General features: G+C 46.2%; 2 protein-coding genes across 2 annotated transcripts in view; one reads left to right on the top strand and one right to left on the bottom strand.

Moving 5' to 3' along the window:
• The window catches only part of LOC149344130 (neprilysin-2-like), a 195,513-nt gene that overhangs the window by 98,638 nt on the left and 76,540 nt on the right, over positions 1–20,335 (bottom strand). Inside the window, exons 9-13 of the mRNA XM_089547153.1 lie at positions 14,293–14,427; positions 7,183–7,341; positions 5,421–5,642; positions 1,496–1,538; positions 84–143 (exon numbers count right to left, since the gene is read on the bottom strand). Of these exons, the coding sequence (XP_089403279.1) occupies positions 84–143; positions 1,496–1,538; positions 5,421–5,642; positions 7,183–7,341; positions 14,293–14,427 (619 nt within the window). The remainder of the gene's footprint in view (positions 1–83; positions 144–1,495; positions 1,539–5,420; positions 5,643–7,182; positions 7,342–14,292; positions 14,428–20,335) is intronic.
• Positions 18,375–20,015, top strand: LOC149344132 (uncharacterized). Its single transcript, XM_089542796.1, has 3 exons — positions 18,375–18,425; positions 19,447–19,924; positions 19,963–20,015. Exons 1-3 carry the CDS (start codon positions 18,375–18,377, stop codon positions 20,013–20,015), a joined length of 582 nt encoding a protein of 193 aa, XP_089398922.1.

The following is a 20,335-nucleotide window of genomic DNA, read 5'->3' on the forward strand; positions in this document are numbered from 1 at the left end:
GCAACATTTGATACCAGCTGGGCACTGCAGGCGTGCTGGATTGGGTCGTAACAGAACGTACACTGTTTGCATCGTCTGCTTACCTTCCGCTTTGCAGAATGGGGTATCGCAGATATATGACCCGTTCACAGACTTTGGTGGTCCTGCAAAGAAAGTGTGCATTTAAATTTCTTTGTTGGTATTTTCAAGTTGATTCGAAGGATTATTTCTCGAAAACAGTCTACGGGTGTTTAAAGGGCAACTGAAGAGGTTTTAGATTTCAACGAGCCTAAAGAGGACGCATGTGTGAAACTTGCAAGTGAAGAATGCTCAGTCTTTGTGCTAGCATTTGAAATGGCGGAGTTATCGCCGAATGAAGCCACGTAGGCGTTCAGGCTTCTCCGAAGTGCACAGCGCCAGGTGGGGCCGCATTGATGACGTCATATATTGCGGCACTATGTTTAGAGCGAAGGAACGGTTGCTTGAAGTATGAAAACGAACGACGCGACCAAAGGTAAAGCCTAAGCAGCTTTGTATGGCGCCGTCGGTCGACGCAGGGCAGCATATGGGCGAAGGCAGCGATATTTCAGACGTCGGCAACAACGACAATATCACCAGTTTCTCCGCATTTCTCTGACGTAGTATGCAAAAGCCTGAGCATCGTCCCTGTCTTAATCGGCGATTACGTCACCATTTTAAATACCAGCGCAAAACCACTTGTCATGCTTCAACTGCCAGCTTCATACATTTCAACCGCTGAATCATCTCGAATTTTCAAAAAGCCACTTGGGCTTCCCTTTAACACCTGTTAATCCAATTCGCTGTTGGCCAGTGATCGAAAAAAAAGATTGGTACAGGCTCAGCTTGGTTAAGCCCGGAAATTGCGAAAGCAACTTCATCCGTTTCTTCAGTCCGCATCTGCCGTGTCTACCGCCGCCCTGCGTAGACGGCTGTTGTTTTTGCACCTGAGAGAAGGATGAATAGCTCGCTGCTGTCTCTTACGCGCATTGCGACGAGCTTCACTAGCAGTGGGCGGCATCGTCGCGAAGCAATGTTAAGCCGCTGGTGGTTGGCACAGCTGCCGCTTTCTAGCGACGTGAGTTGAGCTTAATCTCTTCGGCGTAACGCCACAATTGCGCTCCTAGCGGAGAGCGCAGGAGTTAGGCGCCGGTGAAGGTACTGCCGCTTCCCCCGACGGCGCGAGATGGTCGCCCAGGTCTTCGACGTGACGTCACGCATGACGTCACACGGCGTTCATGGCACCGCCGCGTCACGGCAAAGGCTTGAAAGTGCAAGCAGTATTGCTTTCGCAATAAAAAATGCTGCGTGATGTCACGTCTCCATTGGCAGCATAGACCTAACTTCATAATTGCGGAGTGGCGCGCCCCTGCGTACTGCTGCTTACAATGAGTCATGTTAGTAGTGAGGTATTCTAGCCAGATCAGAGTGTATCTTGCACACTAAGTAACTCTGTGGCATGCGCCCTTTTGCTTGGAGTGATAAAAGCGTGACTTACTTGACCCATGAACCCCAGGCGTTGTTTCCGTTTCTTCGTGAGTCTTCAAAGGAAAGTAAACAGGAAACACAGATAATGAATTAAAACCAATGTTACAACGGGAGAGGATAGAGACGACAGCGAAACTCTTAACGATTCCTGGTGAAACACTCGGCGCAACAAAACGGATGCTTAAGATGTGTGTTGCTTCGTTGTTCCTGTGCGTGTGTCCGTTTTCCTGTGTGCGGTGTTTCACCATGAGCCCTTACCCGCTTGACGTCTAACAATTGTGTTAAAATTGTACCTCTCCCCAAAAGCTGGAACCTTTAAGCTCCGTGCTCTCCGTTCTCACTATAGGTGCCTTATTTTGTTTGCCTGTTTTGTTCTTTGAAACGATGCGTTTGACATTAGAATGCACGGATAACTGCCGACTATTCGCCTATGAGAACTATCTAATTGATATCTTAATTTCTTCTTAACGCAGTTTTTATTTCGGTTTCATGAACGGGACAAAGGCTATGATGTTTTCCGAATTCAGAAGTGGTCAAGTCCCGTGAGGTAGAAGAAAAATTCTTAATATAATCGCTGGTACGTTGTGTTACTTCACTACAAAGCATTAGCCAGGTTTCTTGAAGAGTCCGAATGAGAGCAAACGATCTATCAATGGTCATATTGAAATTGCTTTTAAGCCAAACAACTCAAGTGTAGGGTACTGCTCCCCCCTCGAGTATTCTAACAGAGCACGTTTTTGCCTGCTAATCTTGCCCGCTTGCTCATAAGAACTGCACCGCCCTAGGTGTAACGAAACATGAGCAATATTCCTTCAGCAATGAAATTTAAGGACAGTTAAAATGCTATATTTAGAAGCTCAGCGTTATATACACAAGGAAGGAAATGCTTACTTAACATTTCGGGTGGCTCACCAGCGGGTGGATTAAAGGGGACAGGTATGTTGCGTTCGGTATGGTAACTCGGCCCCCTGAGCCCCTACACTCCAGAACATGGGCAGAATCAATCGCGGCTTAAATGCAGCGAAGATTTCTGACATAGGAGCATACTGAGGTAACTGACAAGGACAATGTTTAGTCGCAAGGGTTTGGCTAAGGGCCAGGTGGTCTGAACTTACGGCACCTAAACCGTTTCATCTCGTCGCTCTTTCTTTTCCTTTGGCCATATGCTTCGATGCATTCCGATGCACCTCTACTACCCTTTTTTAGCAACTACTACACATAGCTAAGTGTGCTTTAAAATTATTTCGTTTTTTTTCTCCAACCAAATTACACACATCAGAACGAGTTGCTGTCGGGCTTGTTGGCCATCATCTTTACAAGGGGTACAATATGCACAATGCTCTAGGACCCATAGCCAGAGGCTAGTTTCGGGTCCTTCAAATTATTGTACATGTTAAATGCGGCACGCGAAGACGACACACTGCGTTCATAAAGTAAAAGTCACATTATCAACAATTTAGAGGTAAACAAAAGTAAGCGTACACAATACATAAGTCGCCATAAGTAAGTAGCCATACATAAGTAGCCATAAGCCATAAGTAACTGCACCAGAAACACGACATAACGAAAGACACATAGACAGCACGAGCGCAAGCTAAGAGCTGATCTTTTCAGTGGCAGGATCTCCCAGAAATAAATAAGAGCTGGATTTTGTGCGTTAGATGCTTTCACAACAGGCCTGTGCGATCTGAACCGTAGTAAGTGAAACCGCGCCCCGGAAGGCTTACGAAAAGTGCGGAAAGGGTAAAAAAACATTGGCACAAAGTGTGTGGTGATACCTGACAGTCCATAAGATCGCGCGCAACCTGAACAAAGTGGCCAATAGGTACGAAGTACCTACCGGGTTGTCAGAACCTATGAAGCTTTTTCAGCTGTTCTTTCTCATGACAGAGAAAAGAGAATAAGTGGTAGCGCCATAAGCATGAAAAGCTGTTTTTGAAATCTGCGAAGCGAGTGGGGTACAAAATAGTACTGAATTGTGCTAACGCTTACATGGGTTCAAACAAAACACTGCATAAATGATCGTGCAAAGAGCATGGACATTATTTATGTAGTAAGGAAAGACAAACACAAATTTCACCGAACTGTGCAAAGCATGCATTTTTCGATCAAGTCTCCATCAGATAAAAGAGTGTTGGCAGGATCAGGAGCGCCGTAGCCCACGTTATCATGGAAGCGTTTCCTATTAAGGTCAAGCACAACTGATTTAATGAGAGTTGTGTGGCGTTGTATAGAAATGAATAAGCTTTTTTTTTTAATTCTGTCTTGCAGGTAGTGCTGGCGATGGCGCGTTTTTTTCCCAGGCCAGCCGTGAAGGCATTTGACGCAAATGCGCCGACTTTTTCATATTCGTTGGGGACAGCCTCTGAATAAATCTGTGTCTTGCGCTCCTATTGTCTACGTGTCTTTCTTTGCGTCATGTTTTTAGCCGAATTTCATATGAGTTTACAAGTGAACTATGCACATTGCACTGCGCCGAACATTCATACTTTTGTGATTTTTACACATACGTATCTGCTCTTGTATGCTTTTTAGATAAAATTACTTGACAAAAAAGGACTCTTGCTTAGAAGTGTGCCATTTTGGAATCGGTTGCTTTGCATCATTATGAAAGATAAAGATGTGATGTGGTTATTACTGCACCCCCTGTACTTTAAAATATCTGTGCACATTAAAGAACCTCAGGCGGTCAAAATTATCAGAGCCCCCTAGTACGGCGTCCCTCATAGCATGAGTCACTTTGGGACCTCAAACCCTATTAACCGAATCAAACCATGTAGATAAGGCTAAAAGCGTTTTCAATTATTTCGCAATAATGGCTCAAATATATCAGAAAGTGAGATCCCCACATATTAAATATGGCCGAAAAACAGCGTTGACTTCAATTTTCGTCTAGACGTAACAAACCCACAAAACACGTCCTTAGAACCGGCCAAACATATAGCCATACCAATGTCAGGTTGCCGCTACTTTGCTTGTCCCTTTGACTTCATGGACACCTTTGCGATCAGGTTTGCATTGCTCCTCGTGATGCATATTTGATAACGCTCCACATAGACACCATAGTGATTTAGTACCTCGAGATTATCCCAAACACCTTCAGGACGTCAATTCCCACCATTTCATTAGTGAACGCGATAGATGCATACAAGGTGATAATTTGGAGATGAGCATTCACAGGAAGTTATCCTTTGATGTGTACTGCAAGACGAATTTATCGTCTCATTGTAATTTGGGGTTCGCTCGTAACGGCACTTTATAAAAGCACTTGGAGAAGTTGGTTAAATTGGTAAAAATTGGTTAAATTTTGGTTCAGAGAGTAATTGGCAATGCGTTGTTTTAGCGAAGAAAGCATAGATACAATTTCATGCTGCGGTACTCTTTAAGCTGCTTGTCACTGGATATTTCTGCAGCTGTTTCAGTAGCTAGAGGGATAGCACGTGGCGCACCGAGCCTACAGTGCGTGTAACGCAGGGTGTGTTCCCGCAGCGATTAGTTACAGTCCAGGGATAAGAAAGTTCGTGGGTGCCCACAGAAGCAGTTCTAAGCAAATCCATGATCTAGATTCAGAGACCGAAGAAGGTGCCTGATAAACAATGATTATAATATGAACACTATATTCTTCAAAAACCGCAACATCGTTATGTACTCGGAAATTCACACAAAAAGTAAAACTTGCTGCTGGGCTAATCGTTTATACATTCTTTGGGATAGGTTACGGACAAAAAAAAGACGGACATAAGGCGAGAGGACGTCGTCGTCCTCTCGCTTTGTGTTAGTCTTTTTTTTGCCGCTTACCTGTCTCGGAAAAAAAAAGAGCGGAAAAACATCAATCACCACTTATCGCTGAAGATTCTCTTTTTAGACGAGCTGCCTGTCATAAGCGACACTTGTCGACAGTGTCGAGGCCTTCAGCGCTCAGGCCCTGGACTTACCTCTTCACTCATCCCAGTTGACATGCTTTCATTGGACCCCACGCTCCCCTCCGAAGTTTCTGCCATGGTCTCTGCTGAGATTAAGGTTGGGTTGCTTTCAGTAGACTCCATACTTCCTCCGGAAGTCTCCACCGTGGTTTCACCTGACATTGGAGTCTGACTGCTTTCAGTGGACTCCACGGTTCCTTCGGAAGTCTCCGCCGTGCTTTCTCCAGGTAGGGACTGGGAAGAACATGCGTTTACCGAGGAAAATGCCGATGACAACGTTCGGCCTCTGGTATCGTGCAAAACTCCTGTGTTTATGCCGGCTAGCAGCTGCCACTTCGATAAAATAAAGCCTCTTGTGCTGGCATCACAATTAAGCAGCAGGCACGAGCGGCCACAAAACTGGACTGCCCGATGCCCTAGTGATCCATTAAGCTGGTCTGAATATGTGTGACCCTACCAGCTTGCCTGGCTCTCCACTCCTCTGAATCACAAATGAGGCAGACCTCGAAGAAAAAAAATCCTCTTGGAACACTACAAACAGCACTGGAATTAAAAAAGTCAAGTACTTTCATGCTTGGCATATATTGATAGAATAAGAGAATTAAGTCGGGCTAGTTGATGCTTTTGATTAACAGGCTGCAACTAGGTAATAAGCGATAAAAATTCAAGCGACAACGCAAAGATACCAACGGGACATAGGCAAGCGTGTTTCCCCTGAGCATCTTTTCCTTTGTCCTTTGTGCTCTTTAGCGCTACTTACCAGTCTGCGGCCAGTTGATATTCAAAGAAGTGGCACCTTTCAGCCTTACTGTGCGTAGAATAGAAAGCGTCATGAATCATCGCCTCTTAATTTCGACAAGAGCTACAACGAGCATGTATAGATAAAGAGTAAACTTTTGACATTCAAACCGGTACAATAAATCCATAAGTTGCCCATATGAACGCCATTCGCCTTACTGCGCGAAAAGGATAATCACGGCGTGGGTCAGCGCATGTAAAAAGTTTCACGATAGAATTTTCTTGGAGCACAGTTTGGTTCCTCAAACCCATTCCTGGTATGGTTGCTTCCTTCCTTGTCGAATTATGTTCCCTTCGCACGCAAACTAAAATGAACGAGAGAGGAGCTTGAGAGCCCTGGCCAAAGAGTTTACAAGAGGACGTGCCTTTATCTAAGGCGTCCCTCTTTCACGAACCTTGGATGTTGTGGTGTCAAGAATTATCTTTGGTGCCCTTTGGCTGCGGTGTTTCACCTAATGCGTGTACCGTATTTGCCAAAATTATGCACGTTACGTGGTTTTCTTCTAAGCTGTACACTGGAACACTAATGCCAACCCTCAATCTCGAACCTATGTAAAGGCCCTCACGTTTCAAAAACTTGTCTATATGGAAGCTCAACTTTGCACTCTAAACACAAATACGCCTATATGGGAGTAAAGAGTGTGAAAGCTGTCCTCTTTCGCACTCCCTTTCTTAAAAGGAAGGGCGCTTGAGGACAGTTTACTCCCTTTCGATAGCTTCTTGTTTAGAGTGTGTGAGTGAGAAGCAAATCATGCAGCCTCGTTACTTTTGTCAAAGTCAGTACCCCATAAATAGCCCGGGGCCAGGCATTTCTCTCTGCTTTTATTCCTCGTCTTTCGCAACTGAACTGACATTGTCATCTGTGGTCTCATATTGTTTCTTTCACTCCTCCCTACAATAACCGCGTAAGGAAGATGTAAGTATGTGAATAAAGATATAAATAGGCCTGCGAAGTCACAAGAAAATGTGTTCTTACCGAGCTAGAATCGGTGACCTGTACAGATTCTGTCGGGGTTCCATCCGTGATGCCACCAATAGGTGAAGATGTTGACACTGACGATTCGCCCGCGGGCGACTCTGCTGTTTCAGCTGTGCCCTGCTGTGTCGATGACTCTGTTGCACCGCCGGGAGGCATCTCGAGGCAAAGAAAGGTTAGTCGTGAGACACGTAAAAGAACATACAAGTTGAAAGCGTATTTCTGTTGAGCCATTCTATGGCAAAGTTTCAAATAATACATGTTGGTCTCATGTGCTTCCACATGGTCTGTCTAGACAACGCTGCCAGAAATAAATTCCAGTTCAAAGCTACTCGACAAAAACAGCTCTGATCGGCAAAAAAGGAAACGCTAGGGAGGGATGTCCTGTTAACTGTATTTCTTATCAAATTAATTGTAGGCTCATCGGTCGAGGAGGATTCCGTCTTTCTCCACATTTGGGATGATTTAGAGCCATGAACGAAGGTGTACGTTTGCCACCGTCTCTCCATTCTAGTGGACATAAGAAATAATGTAAATATGTGCAAACGACGGGTAAAGGGGGATGTATATGACATATACGACGGAAACCAAGAGTCGCCGACACGAAGAGGAAGGCATTTTTTTTAATGATTTGTGGAGCAGATCAATGAGAGCTTAATAGAAATCTCAGTTGGTAGAGCACCACACGCGAATTTCGGAGGTAGTGCGTCCGGAGCACACCGGAGACATGTCGTTGTTTTTTCTTCCGCTTTCTAATCAATTACCTTCAATATAATTACCCTATTAAGCTCCAATTTATAACACCGCAAATTATATTAAAACCGCCTCCAATGCTCTCTCGTTTTGGCGACAGTTGGCTTCGGTCTTGTATGTCATAAGGAGCCCCTCTTTTTCCCTTCCCTTGTCTGCTCAATAGCTAATGAGGGCCTCGGTTCTGCTAGTCTTGATGCCCTAAGTGCAATAAGAGAGTTCTCGTACTGCTTCCCCTCTCTTCCGTTTGATCACGATCTTACGTGGAACTCGCAGTAATACAGTAGAGACTACGTCTGCCGCTATGCACGAGGGTGGTGCTGGTGAACACTGTCGAGGTTATAGGTTACACGCAACATAAATGCCCGTGAAGAGGAGGATTGGACAGTGGTTGCCGTAGCTCAGTTAGCTGAGCACAGGACGCAAATTTCGGAGGTCGTGGGCACAGATTCCATTAGGGGCGTTTGGTTGTCTTTCTTCTGCTCTCTAGGCTATTATCTTTATAATAACTATCCTTTTGAGCTCTCATTCATAAACACCACAAATTATATTTAAAACCAAAGCATCCCCCGTCCTCCTTGTATTCGGTGGCTTCTGAGCAAGAAAAGCATTCCTTTATGCCAGTTTACCGCTCCCCAGAAAACTTATTTGTGGCAGAATGACCATAGATGTCGCTATATTTCATTTAGGGCATTTTTTTTACCTACTCCGTAATCCTCATTATCCTTCTATTCTTCCAAGCAAAGCTAGGTTAGACAATGTCCTATTCTGCTGCCTACGAGCCGATGAATGTAGAATAGGTTGCGCATTGCCGCGTACACGGTTCACAGATGCAAAACTACTGCTTTAAAAGTGGAACCACGAAGACTCCGAAGGCGAATTCTGTGAGCATAAGTAGCTAAAAACGAAGGTAAAAATGCGATTTGCGCTGCTGCTTCTGAGGTACTCTCCTGCTTAGGTAGCGGTAAGGTAATTTGGCGGTACCGAATTCGATTAACACTCAGCAGATGGCAGAACTATTATTTTCTTTCTTTCCTTCTTTCTTTCCTTCTTTCTTTCCTTCTTACTTTCTTCCTTTCTTTCTTTCTTTCTTCCTTTCTCTCTTTCTTTCTTTCCTTCTTTCTTTCTTCCGTTCTTTCTTCCTTTCGTTCTTTCTTTCTCTTTCCTTCTTTCTTGCCTTCTTTCTTCCTTTCTTTCTCTTTCTCCTTTCTTTCTTCCCTTCTTTCTTCTTTTCTTCCTTCATTTCTTCCTTTCCTTCTTTCTTTCTTTCTTTCATTGATGTCCATTTTTACAAAATGAAGGAGGCCGAGGTAAAAGTGGCGACAGTGCAGCTTGAGAGGCTGAGATAAGATGAAAAAGAGCTGTTACAAACCACTACATAATCGATCAAAACCACTTGAACTCAAGAAAGTCTTAAAATTTGAGGCGCTCATATTTTCGATACTGATGCCATTTTCATTAAGGGAATTTAATAGGCGCGGTAAATTGTTCTCAAGCATTTGTTTAGTATAAGTTGTCCTGCATGTTTTAACCTCCCACTTTTCACAGTGGCGCGTATTGTAAGCGGGCACGTTTAAACGTAATTTAGAGATGTCAAGTAATATAGAATTATGTTTCTTTATACCAAAATATAATTCGCGCAGGAGTCGATATGTGTAAATCTCTCGAATTTTTTTTTTTACGTTATATCTCTTGAAGAGAGGGTCACTATGTATAGTGTACGATGCATGGACAATAATGCGTAAAGCCCTTTTCTGCATGGTGAAAATATTGTTAAGATTTCATTGAGTCGTTGTACCCATTACCAAAAAGCCATAATTAATGTGCGAGACAAACAGCGCATTATAGAGTAGTAGTTTCACAGAAGCAGGAAATATATATCTATTGTGATTTAACATACCAACTGCAGTGCTGAGCTTCTTCGAGACTAAATCTGTGTGGTCGTCCAATGGTAATTGCTTCGAGAAGGTTACACCAAGAATATTTTATGTATTCACGAGCTCAATGTGCACACAGTCGTAAGTTGTCCTATGGATCTCTTAGACCTCTCTACCCTGAGTACGAAAAATTGTTGCTTTGGTTCTGTAGCAGTTCACCTGCAGACAGTTGTTCTTAGACCAAAGAGAAAACCTTTCAAGAAGTTTATTTGCCGTTCTAATTAAATCTGTGTAACTGGAGGACGATAGAAAAATACTAGTGTCATCAGAATACATTACAAATTTTGCTTCTTTGTAAATACATCATCATCATCATCAGCCTGACTACACCCACTGCAGGGCAAAGGCCTCTCCCATGTCTCTCCAATTAACCCTGTCCTTTGTGAGTTGCCGCCACTGTATCCCCACAAACTTCTTAATCTCATCCGCCCACCTAACTTTTTGCCGTCCCCTGCTACGTTTGCTTTCTCTTCGAATCCACTCCGTTACCATTAAGGACCAGCGGTTATCTTGCCTTCGCATTACATGCCCTGCCCAAGCCCATTTCTTCCTCTTGATTTAAACTAAGATGTCATTAACCCGCGTTTGTTCCCTCACCCACTCCGCCCTCTTCCGATCTCTTAACGTTACACGTATCATTTTCCTTTCCATAGCTCGCTGCGTTGTTCTTAACTTAAGCTGAGCCCTCTTTGTTAGCCTCCACGTTTCTGCCTAATAGGTGAGTACAGGTAGAATACAGCTGTTGTATACTTTTCTCTTCAGGGATATTGGTAAATACATACCAAGTCATTAATATAAAGGTTGAAAAGTAACATCCCGAGAATACTTCCCTGTCGTACACCTGATATTATTTCCCTGGTTTGCGACCTGACTTTCTTTACTGTGACAAACTATTACCTGCCTCGTAGATAAGAAGATAATAACGCAAGAGGTTTGCCCCTGATACCATACTATTCTAGTTTACTTAGTCGAATACTGCGAATGATGTTGTCAAAAGCCTGCGTGTAGTCAACAAATATACCCACATTAAGCAATTTATTTTCGAAGTTTCTTAATAAGCACTCTTTCTGAGCTAAAAGTGCCAGTTTTGTTGATTATTTTTTTTTATAGCCAAACTGTGCTTCAGTTATGAGCTGATATTTCCTACCAAATGATAGCATCCGAGTGAGGGTGATTTTCTCTAGTCACTTTGAAAAAACTGGGAGGATCGATATTGGGCGGTAGTTTTTTATGTTCTTCCTGTCATCTTTCTTAAAAATGGCTGTTACTCTTGCAGTTTTCATTCTGTCGGAAAAACACCACAAGATATGCACAAGTTTTAAATGTACACCAAAATGGGAGCGATTTCATGTACTGCATACTTAATAGGGCACATTTGCAGGTCATCCACGTCGTAGCTACGCGAATTTTTAAAGCTTAAGTAAACGGAACACACCTCAGCGACATCAGTTGGCGCGAAAACAACTCAAGCGCTATTTCGCGGCACTGGGATATCATTGGCGAAGCTTGGCTTTGAGACTGAGTCTTTCACTATAAAGTACTGGTTAAACGCATCAGCTAATTCTTCGTCTCTCACAGGCGTCCGTTTAATACAATTTCTCTTGGTGGGTCTTCCCTTTGTTTTCGTCCCGTAAGGGCGTTTATCTTTTTCCTGAGTTTATCACTTTGCCCAGTGCAAGACATGAACTCCCGAACGTAATACGCGTTTCTTGCTTGTCTTCATTTTCTAGTTAATTTTTTTGTGAAGTTCTTAAAGGATTTAAGGTATAGTGGGTCTCCAGTTTTTAAGAATTTTCCATACCTGCGGTTTCATTTTCTAATTTTTCCTGAAATCTGCTTGGTTACCCAAGGTTTTCGGATATTTAATTCTTCCTCCTCTCCTTAAACATGAACTATCTTTATATACCTCTACAAACTTAGTAATGAAAATATTATAGGCGCTCTTTGTAGTAGTCTGTGAATAAACTGAATCCGAACTCATTCCTCGTATCTTCGTTTGAAATGCTTTTGCGTCGCACATTCCGTTTAAATGCCTCTCACATTAATTATGGCTTTTTTTTGGTATGGGGTACAATGAATCAATCAAATCTTAACAATATTTTCACATGCAGAAAAGGACTTTCCGGCGAATCACTCAACAGAGCGTGTGACAGTATTCATTTCCCTCGCTATAAGGCTTTTAAAACCTACAAATACGAGTGAGCACTTCTCAGAATAAAAGAAATCAGGTAGCTGCGTTTTTTCAATCATTAGACACCCGTCGTGCACCTCTAATGATGAGTAATTGTGTTACTAACTTGAACTAATGCTATCATCCTCAGCTACGGGTCTTGCTGAAAGCCGCTTGTCCTTTTTTTTTTACTCACTGCAACGTGGAGGACAACGAAGAATTTCTGCACAAAGAATTCTCTGTTCTGATAATGTTCATCGAAGTATAGCGCAGGCCTAACATTCAAAATACTTATGAGGCCATTTGTGCATATTACAGAAAGTTGATAAATTCGGCTTGCTTCATAGCAGCACAACAATGTAGCCTGATGATGATCCTTGGAGTACCTTGCGCTGATCTCTCACTTTCACACAGTTAGGCTCAAAGTCGCTTTCGTTCATTTGGTATGATGAGCGCCAGGACCACATGAATTCTTCTAAACCTCGAGTCTCCCACTTGAAACAACGCCAGTCTATCCCAGAGCGAAAGAAACCCCGCAACAATGTTGACCAGGACAAGCGTGCGTGCATCGTAGCCCAACATGATGTCGCCAACGCACCCAGGTAGCCAGATTTTAAAACGGGTGTTCCTGCATTTCCTTATTTAGGCCGTTTTTACCTTATTTGGTTGCCGTCTATGACATAACTGCTCATAGCTAGCATATCGTCTCAATGTGCATTCCACTTGCAGATCCGAGGCGGTCCGCTCGCTTCGCGACTGAGAACCTCAATCCAGCGGAGAGCAATCGCCACGACTCTGTGTTTGAAACACTCGTTATCAAGTTGGGAGGACTGGGAGGTCGTGCTCTCGTCTCTGGACCCGCCATCGCAGCTTGCTGCGGTGCTTCGGGGTGCCAACGTTATGGACAAACACCACATGAACGTTCCGACGTAGAGTGGGACCGTGCGGTGGTCCAGGGACCCAAGGGGGTCTAAAACACACTTGCCATAATAAAGTTTCTCTCTTTCTCTCTCGTGCTTCGGCTGGAGCAAGTAGCGAACAGACCGAGGAAGCCGAGGAGGAGACCCGTCATTCCTCGCGCTTTCCCGAGCTTCTGTCGTGCACTTCGTCAGCTTTGCAAACCTCTAACGGATTGTGTGTCGCTCCCGCTTACTTTTCAGATGGAGGTGGCACAATGTATACGCAGTTCGGTCATTCATGTTCGCAGACCCCAGCACGGACACGCACGGTAACAGTTATGCGGCACTTTTTTTGTGTAAAACCAATTAGTGTTTTTTCGTTTTCAGTCTTTCTGAGCAGAGATGTGAGCATAGCTTTGAGTTTATGAGATCGATGTACATAAAAACAATTTACGCGGGTAGTTTTACAGCCGAGCTGGAGAGTTCAAAACATGAATCATAACTGCTGCTGCTCTCCGACTCAATGCCCTCACGAAGATCAATCGTGAGTGACACCAATTTCCATCCATAGTGGCGACAAGTACTGATCATCTGCTACGGAGCGCAGGCAGAAGAGCTGGCGCGGTAGGGTCGACAAATAGAAGAGAAAATGAGGGTGCCACTAGGGCCGCTCAAGAAAATGCGTCACGCGCGCAAACAGCCAGTCTAATCCGCCATTTCGCCGGAGCAGTCCCGACGGCCGCACGACGCGACCTTTGCTCGCTAACTGCTCGTTATATCGGATTAGACGACGAGATGCGCAGTCCAGATCTGCGATTGGCATACAGTTAATCTTCAATGTTTACAAAATGTTGCTGTGGAAGTGGTCCAACTGTGCGGTGAAGGCCACCATCAGTCACTGGTTATGACGTCAAAAGTCCAGTTTACGAAGGAGGCGCTTTTGCTTAGGCAAAGCATGAACACCGATAACGTTTTGAAATGCGGCAGCAGCTACTTTTCGGGCAGGGTTCCTTCTCAGGGGTTTTAGCCACATGGTCTTATTACCGAGATTTTGTTGGTGTCGCTTTAGTCTTCGCAATAGCACTGCATTATTTGTTTGGCTTGTATGAAAGTGAAAGAAAGCGCGTAGGCTTGTCGTTCATTTCTGCAGAAGCGCAAAAAAAAAACAAGTGACCTATAAAGGAGACTACCCAACGTTTCATTAAGAGCCGTTCTGCGAGTCTCTCAAGAAATGAACGCCATTTACCTTTCGCCCCTTTCTTTTTTGGAAAGGTCCGTATACGGCAACTGGTATGCTACGACAGTTCACCCCCTATTCCGCCAGCGCATTCTTAGAGTCCAACAATTTACCTACCTCAGAGTCGATGATTTCTCCAGGTGCTGTAGTAATTTCTCCAGCATTGCTCATCTCGCTTCCAGACGACTCCGACATCATTTCCGGGCTTGAACTCACGGCTGTTGACTCCTCCGACACACTAGACATTGGCACCTGTGCAGAGGCAGATATGAATGAGCGCCGCGAAACACTGAAAAACTCGTGTACTGCTGCGAACAAAAGTGGTAATCGCACTGCCGCCGCAAGGCGAGAAAACAGAACTGCTTGACAGCTAAGACCGCAAAACTGCAACCTAAAAGTCATTTTCACGATCGTAACAATGACAAGAGACGCCCTCAAGTGCCATGTGCACGATTTTCGAAAAATATGCAAGGCCCTAACTCTGATTGGAGGCTGTGCAGTGCGGCCCACTTCGCATCGCAAGAGTTTCAAATGTTTCAGAGGTAAGAGCGGCTACCTTTATCGACTCTACAAAGGTGAGCAGTTCCAAGACACTCCAAGAGCTGCAATTCAATACGCTAGCTACGAGTAATCGCAGTACCCTGTATATTTTAGGTAAGTGGCCTACGTGCGCATTGGTTGGGATGAAGTGCAGCTTGTGGACCAGGAGGGTAGTTTTACGGCTCTACGTGAAGCGCTGTTCGGCATGTGCACCTTGTGCGACCATGTTTTGCGTCGTGTAGCTGCCAGCGGGTGCACCCTACTGCATTGCCACTATGCATAATGGGCAGATTCGTAATGGATATAAATGTGGCAATGATACATTCTAAGGACCGCATTAGCTGGCAGAGGGGAGGGAGCTTGTCGAAATCCCTGCTTGAGTGATTTTTCTGGGTACTTCGGCGAACCACTGAGATGTTCATGCAGGGTTGAGGGGAGGGGTGTTCCGCCAGGCTTTACATTGCCGGTGAAACCGCAGGACACATCGAGCTGAAGGCGGAAGGGTCACCTGGTGCAATTGGCTACAACGCCAAAAACGCCGTCACCTACACGATAATGACTTCGCATTGACATGATAAAGTTTCGTTGCAGTGAACGGGACTTTTCCTATGTATTAGCATCCGTTTACTGAAAAAAATTTTGTCGATATGCATACTGAAAAAATTGCGCAGAGACACGAGGACGAAACAGAGACAAAGACAAGGACTAGCGCTCGCCCTTGTCTTTGTTTCTCTTTTGTCCTCGTGTTTCTGCCCAATTTTTTCAGTATGCATATAAACCAACTAGCCCAACTTTTTGCTCTCCTTAGCATCCGTTTCATGTTTTTTTTTCTACACAAGGACTTCAGTTTTTAGTACAACTTTGCCATAGAGCGAGCACAGTTTCCTATTTCTAGCACCAGCACAAATCTAGAATTTATTTCTACGCAGAATCGGCATCTTTTATGGTATTGTAGCAAAATACTCCCTTTTGGAGGTTAGGGTCCGCTTCAAGTAAGGCCTACTTCAGATTTCAATGTGAACCGACTGCTTCGTCTTCTTCCACGCCGTACATTCCAAACAAACGAACAATAAAAGTGGTCATACAGTCGAAGGTAACGTTCCTTTTGCTTTTTGTTAACAACGAGGTAACAGCAGCGTAACCGACGAAACATCTCAAGTACCATGGGCACCGCCACAGGGAACGTTTACAGGTCTCGCGAACTAGCTGCTCGGAGTTGAAAGTCATCCTCGTTTTACTCGGAACCCGTTTGCGATATCTGGGGCCCACCTATCAGGCTAGCCGCTACCCTTCTAAGCTGGTAAACCACCAACTGAAGGTTGTCGCTCTATCGTCGCTGTTCGCAAAGCCTACTATGTGGTTGTTTACATTTCTCAAGTTACGGCTTCACTTTAGTCTTCTCGTGACCTGAATTGCAAGGGCACTGTCTGAAACAATAAAGCATCCTTTTAGCATAAAACCCCCAGCTTCCTCCAAGAATTTGGGGAAGATACTAACCTGAAATATGGTGGGCAAGCTCTTTTAGAGAATAGCGGTCACAACTTAGCAAAATGCGCGAGGCAAACGGCGCGTTGCGCTCACTCGTCATCATTTGGGCTCGATTGCTCCCCCTCTGAATCCGCACTCCTCCTTATAAGACCGAAATCTGCCGCTAACTCGCCCATTCAAATCACTTTACAAAGAACCCCTATCCCTGCCACTCCCACCCTCCGTATCCTTGGCTTTTACTTGCAGGATTCCAGACGCAACGATCATACCCTTAAAACACTCAAGGCCTCCACGCAATCCGTGTTGCAACTTCTACGCCGCGTATCCTCCCTGCACAAAGGTTTAGACGAAGCGGACAGCATGAAAGTAGTGTGATGCTTTTACACCTAGCCGCAGTTTATACGCCACCCCACATCCTAGGCTGAACCGCATGAAAACAGAGCGAGTGAACACCATGATTCGTCTTGCAACCAAAGCTGCCCTAAACCTACCTCGCAGCACCAGCCCAGCCAAACTCATTGAACTAGGCATACATAACACCTTTCGGGAACTAGTAGACGCGCACCTTCAGATGCAGTATCTAAGACTTGCCGCGAGCGCAGCTGGCAGGCATATCCTCGCTTCCATTCGCATCAACATTCCCGCTAATAAGTCAGTCCTTATAGCCATTCCTCGATACATTCATAACCCCCTCGTTGTTGAACCCCTTCCTCAGAGCGTTCATCCCCAGTACCACATCCCTCGCCGCACTGCTCGCGCTAAGGCCCTTCACAAGTATTACGGACAAACCCAGGACGCCATTTGGGTAGACGCCGCGTGCACAACGCATGAAGCTGTAACAGTTGGTAACCATCCAGCCCTAGTACAGCCCCTCACTCACCACCTTTCCTCGGGCTCTACGTCTGAGGAGGCAGAGGAAACCGCCATCGCCGTCCCTCGTACATTTCAATGCAAACATCTTTAGCGACTCCAAAACGTCTCTGTTCAACTTGGCGAGAGGCAGGAATCACGCCGGCCTGCTTGGGAGTTGTTGAACCCCCCCCCCCCCCCAAAAAAAAAAACAAAACAAAAACAAAAAACTTATCACAGAAGGTAGAGCTCCGGTGGATGCCGGCTCACTCTGGGAATCCAGGCAATGAGGCTGTCGATAAATTGGCCCGAGGTTTGATTTGCTGGGCTCAGGACAGCCTGGATCCGGGCTTCTCGAGAGAACGGGCGCACATCTTTGCAGAGCTCACGCAAATGCCCCGCTTGGACCGTCGTACTAACCCTCCTCCACACCCTTCCCTTACCCACTCCCAACAGATCCTGTGGAGACGCCACCAGACCCGCTCCATCTCATCCCCTCAGCTGCTATCTCACTACTGTAGCACCTCCCCTGCATGCTCCCTTTGCGGCGGCTGGTGGAGGGCGCTGGGTAACGCATTCCATGCCTCGGACTCCCCCAGCAAGCAGGGATTCAAGTCCTCGAGGGTCAACTGTCATCGAGGTGACGCCTGTACACCACGGCAGCCGCCGGCTTCAAGGCCTCCAATCCGAGTTTGGGCTTCTGGAGTCTCGCTCGACCCAAGCGGTTCGTCCAGCGCCATCGTCGACGACCGTCCAGCTCTAAATAGGCATGCAGACGACGATTAGTTCACCTTCCGTTGTGCTGCAGCAACCTCATGAGCCACCGATCTTCCAAGGTTCTCCAGGCGAAGACCCAGAGACTGGCTGGAGAAATTTGAACGCGTGGCCCGGTACAACAGATGGGCGGATGACTCCAAGCTTCAACACGTGTTCTTTTCGCTGGAGGGCGCAGCTCATACGTGTTTCGAGAACTGGGTGTCGTCCATAACGACGGGGAATGTATTTAAAGACCAGTTCCTAAAGGATTTCACCACGATGCTTCGAAGAGAACGGGCCGAACTGCTCTTTCTCTCCCGAACTGAGTTCCCAAATGAAAATGTGCTGGTGTACTTCGAAGAGATGGCCAAGTTATTTCGTCGATCTGACCCGGATATGAAAGAGCAGAAGAAACTCCAGTACCTTATGCGAGGTGTAGAGGAGCAAATCTTTGCCGGACTGGTTCGCAATCCACCGAGCACGGTCGCAGAGTTTCTGTCGGAGGCCACCAGCATGGAAAAGACACTCGATATGCGGTTGCGCAATACGAGCGTCAGCCTTTGGCCATGACTGCGGCAGCCATTGACGTGAATACCAGTGACGTGCTTCTCGAAACGGTACGAGCTGTTGTTTCTCGAGGAGATCCAGAAGCTGTTCCCAGCTGCGCCCCCTGCGCCAACGGTTTCTCCATATCCGAGGTTATTCGGGAAGAGGTGCAAGAGTGGGCACGGGAACGGTGCAAGAAGCATGGCTCCTGATTTCTCGCTTTGCTCCGATGCAGGTTACGCTGACGCTCTTCTTCACCTGGCTGATACCGGAATCGCTATCTCCCTCATGCCCTTCAGCTCAGATGCTACCTACGCCACTGTCTGACAGTGGCCCCGGCAACATATCTTTCATCCCTGCGCACCCGGTGGAATCACTCGCCTTCGGCTGTTCAACCCCATCGACAACTGCATCATCGCCCGCAAGGAATTTAAGCTGCGGCCTCTCCGTCCTCGGATTCAGTGGGCACGGGAACGTTGCAAGAAGCATGGCTCCTGATTTCCGCTTTGCTCCGATGCAGGTTACGCTGACGCTCTTCTTCACCTGGCTGATACCGGAATCGCTATCTCCCTCATGCCCTTCAGCTCAGATGCTACCTACGCCACTGTCTGACAGTGGCCCCGGCAACATATCTTTCATCCCTGCGCACCCGGTGGAATCACTCGCCTTCGGCTGTTCAACCCCATCGACAACTGCATCATCGCCCGCAAGGAATTTAAGCTGCGGCCTCCCCGTCCTCGGATTCAGTGGGCACGGGAACGTTGCAAGAAGCATGGCTCCTGATTTCTCGCTTTGCTCCGATGCAGGTTACGCTGACGCTCTTCTTCACCTGGCTGATACCGGAATCGCTATCTCCCTCATGCCCTTCAGCTCAGATGCTACCTACGCCACTGTCTGACAGTGGCCCCGGCAACATATCTTTCATCCCTGCGCACCCGGTGGAGTCACTCGCCTTCGGCTGTTCAACCCCATCGACATCTGCATCATCGCCCGCAAGGAATTTAAGCTGCGGCCTCCCCGTCCTCGGATTCAGTGGGCACGGGAACGTTGCAAGAAGCATGGCTCCTGATTTCTCGCTTTGCTCCGATGCAGGTTACGCTGACGCTCTTCTTCACCTGGCTGATACCGGAATCGCTATCTCCCTCATGCCCTTCAGCTCAGATGCTACCTACGCCACTGTCTGACAGTGGCCCCGGCAACATATCTTTCATCCCTGCGCACCCGGTGGAATCACTCGCCTTCGGCTGTTCAACCCCATCGACAACTGCATCATCGCCCGCAAGGAATTTAAGCTGCGGCCTCTCCGTCCTCGGATTCAGTGGGCACGGGAACGTTGCAAGAAGCATGGCTCCCGATTTCCGCTTTGCTCCGATGCAGGTGTGTACATTTTCCTTGTACGCTAAAAAGAGCAACGACATCTGCATGCTGCTGTTCCCGTGCCCAGGGGTGCTGTGTGAAACTGTGTGTGATTGCTTTTCTATGGCTTTTCTACTCTTGTGCTCCGGCGACATAGAAACGAACCCCGGCCCCACCACACGATCTGAATCCCTATCAGATATTGAATCGCTCCCTGAATACCCTGCAGAACAGATGACCGTAATTTTTCAACTGCTCAAAGATGTTCACGCCCCCTGATTACAAAGTTCGAAGGCGCAAACTGAGCTGACAGCAGATATTAAATCCATTAAGGTTGGGCAGAAAAGCATTGAAACAAAAAGAACTAATGTTCAGAAGCGTTTAGATGAACTGGAAGGGAAAGGGAAAGTTCATGACACTTTCAGCCATGAGTTTGCAGGCATGCAAGAATCTATCGAAAGCTTAACTTCACCAAATCGCTTCTTACATAAACGCCTAGATGATATGGAGGACAGATCACGCCGAGAAAATTTGATTTTTCATGGACTGACAGATTCATCGGAAACTTGGCAAGAAACAGAAAGCACACTGACCAATGCACTAACGAAGGTACTTGACTCGTTAC

This window comes from Amblyomma mixtum, chromosome 5 (assembly GCF_055824585.1).
Source record: "Amblyomma mixtum isolate Tamu chromosome 5, ASM5582458v1, whole genome shotgun sequence".
Classification (NCBI taxonomy): domain Eukaryota; kingdom Metazoa; phylum Arthropoda; class Arachnida; order Ixodida; family Ixodidae; genus Amblyomma; species Amblyomma mixtum.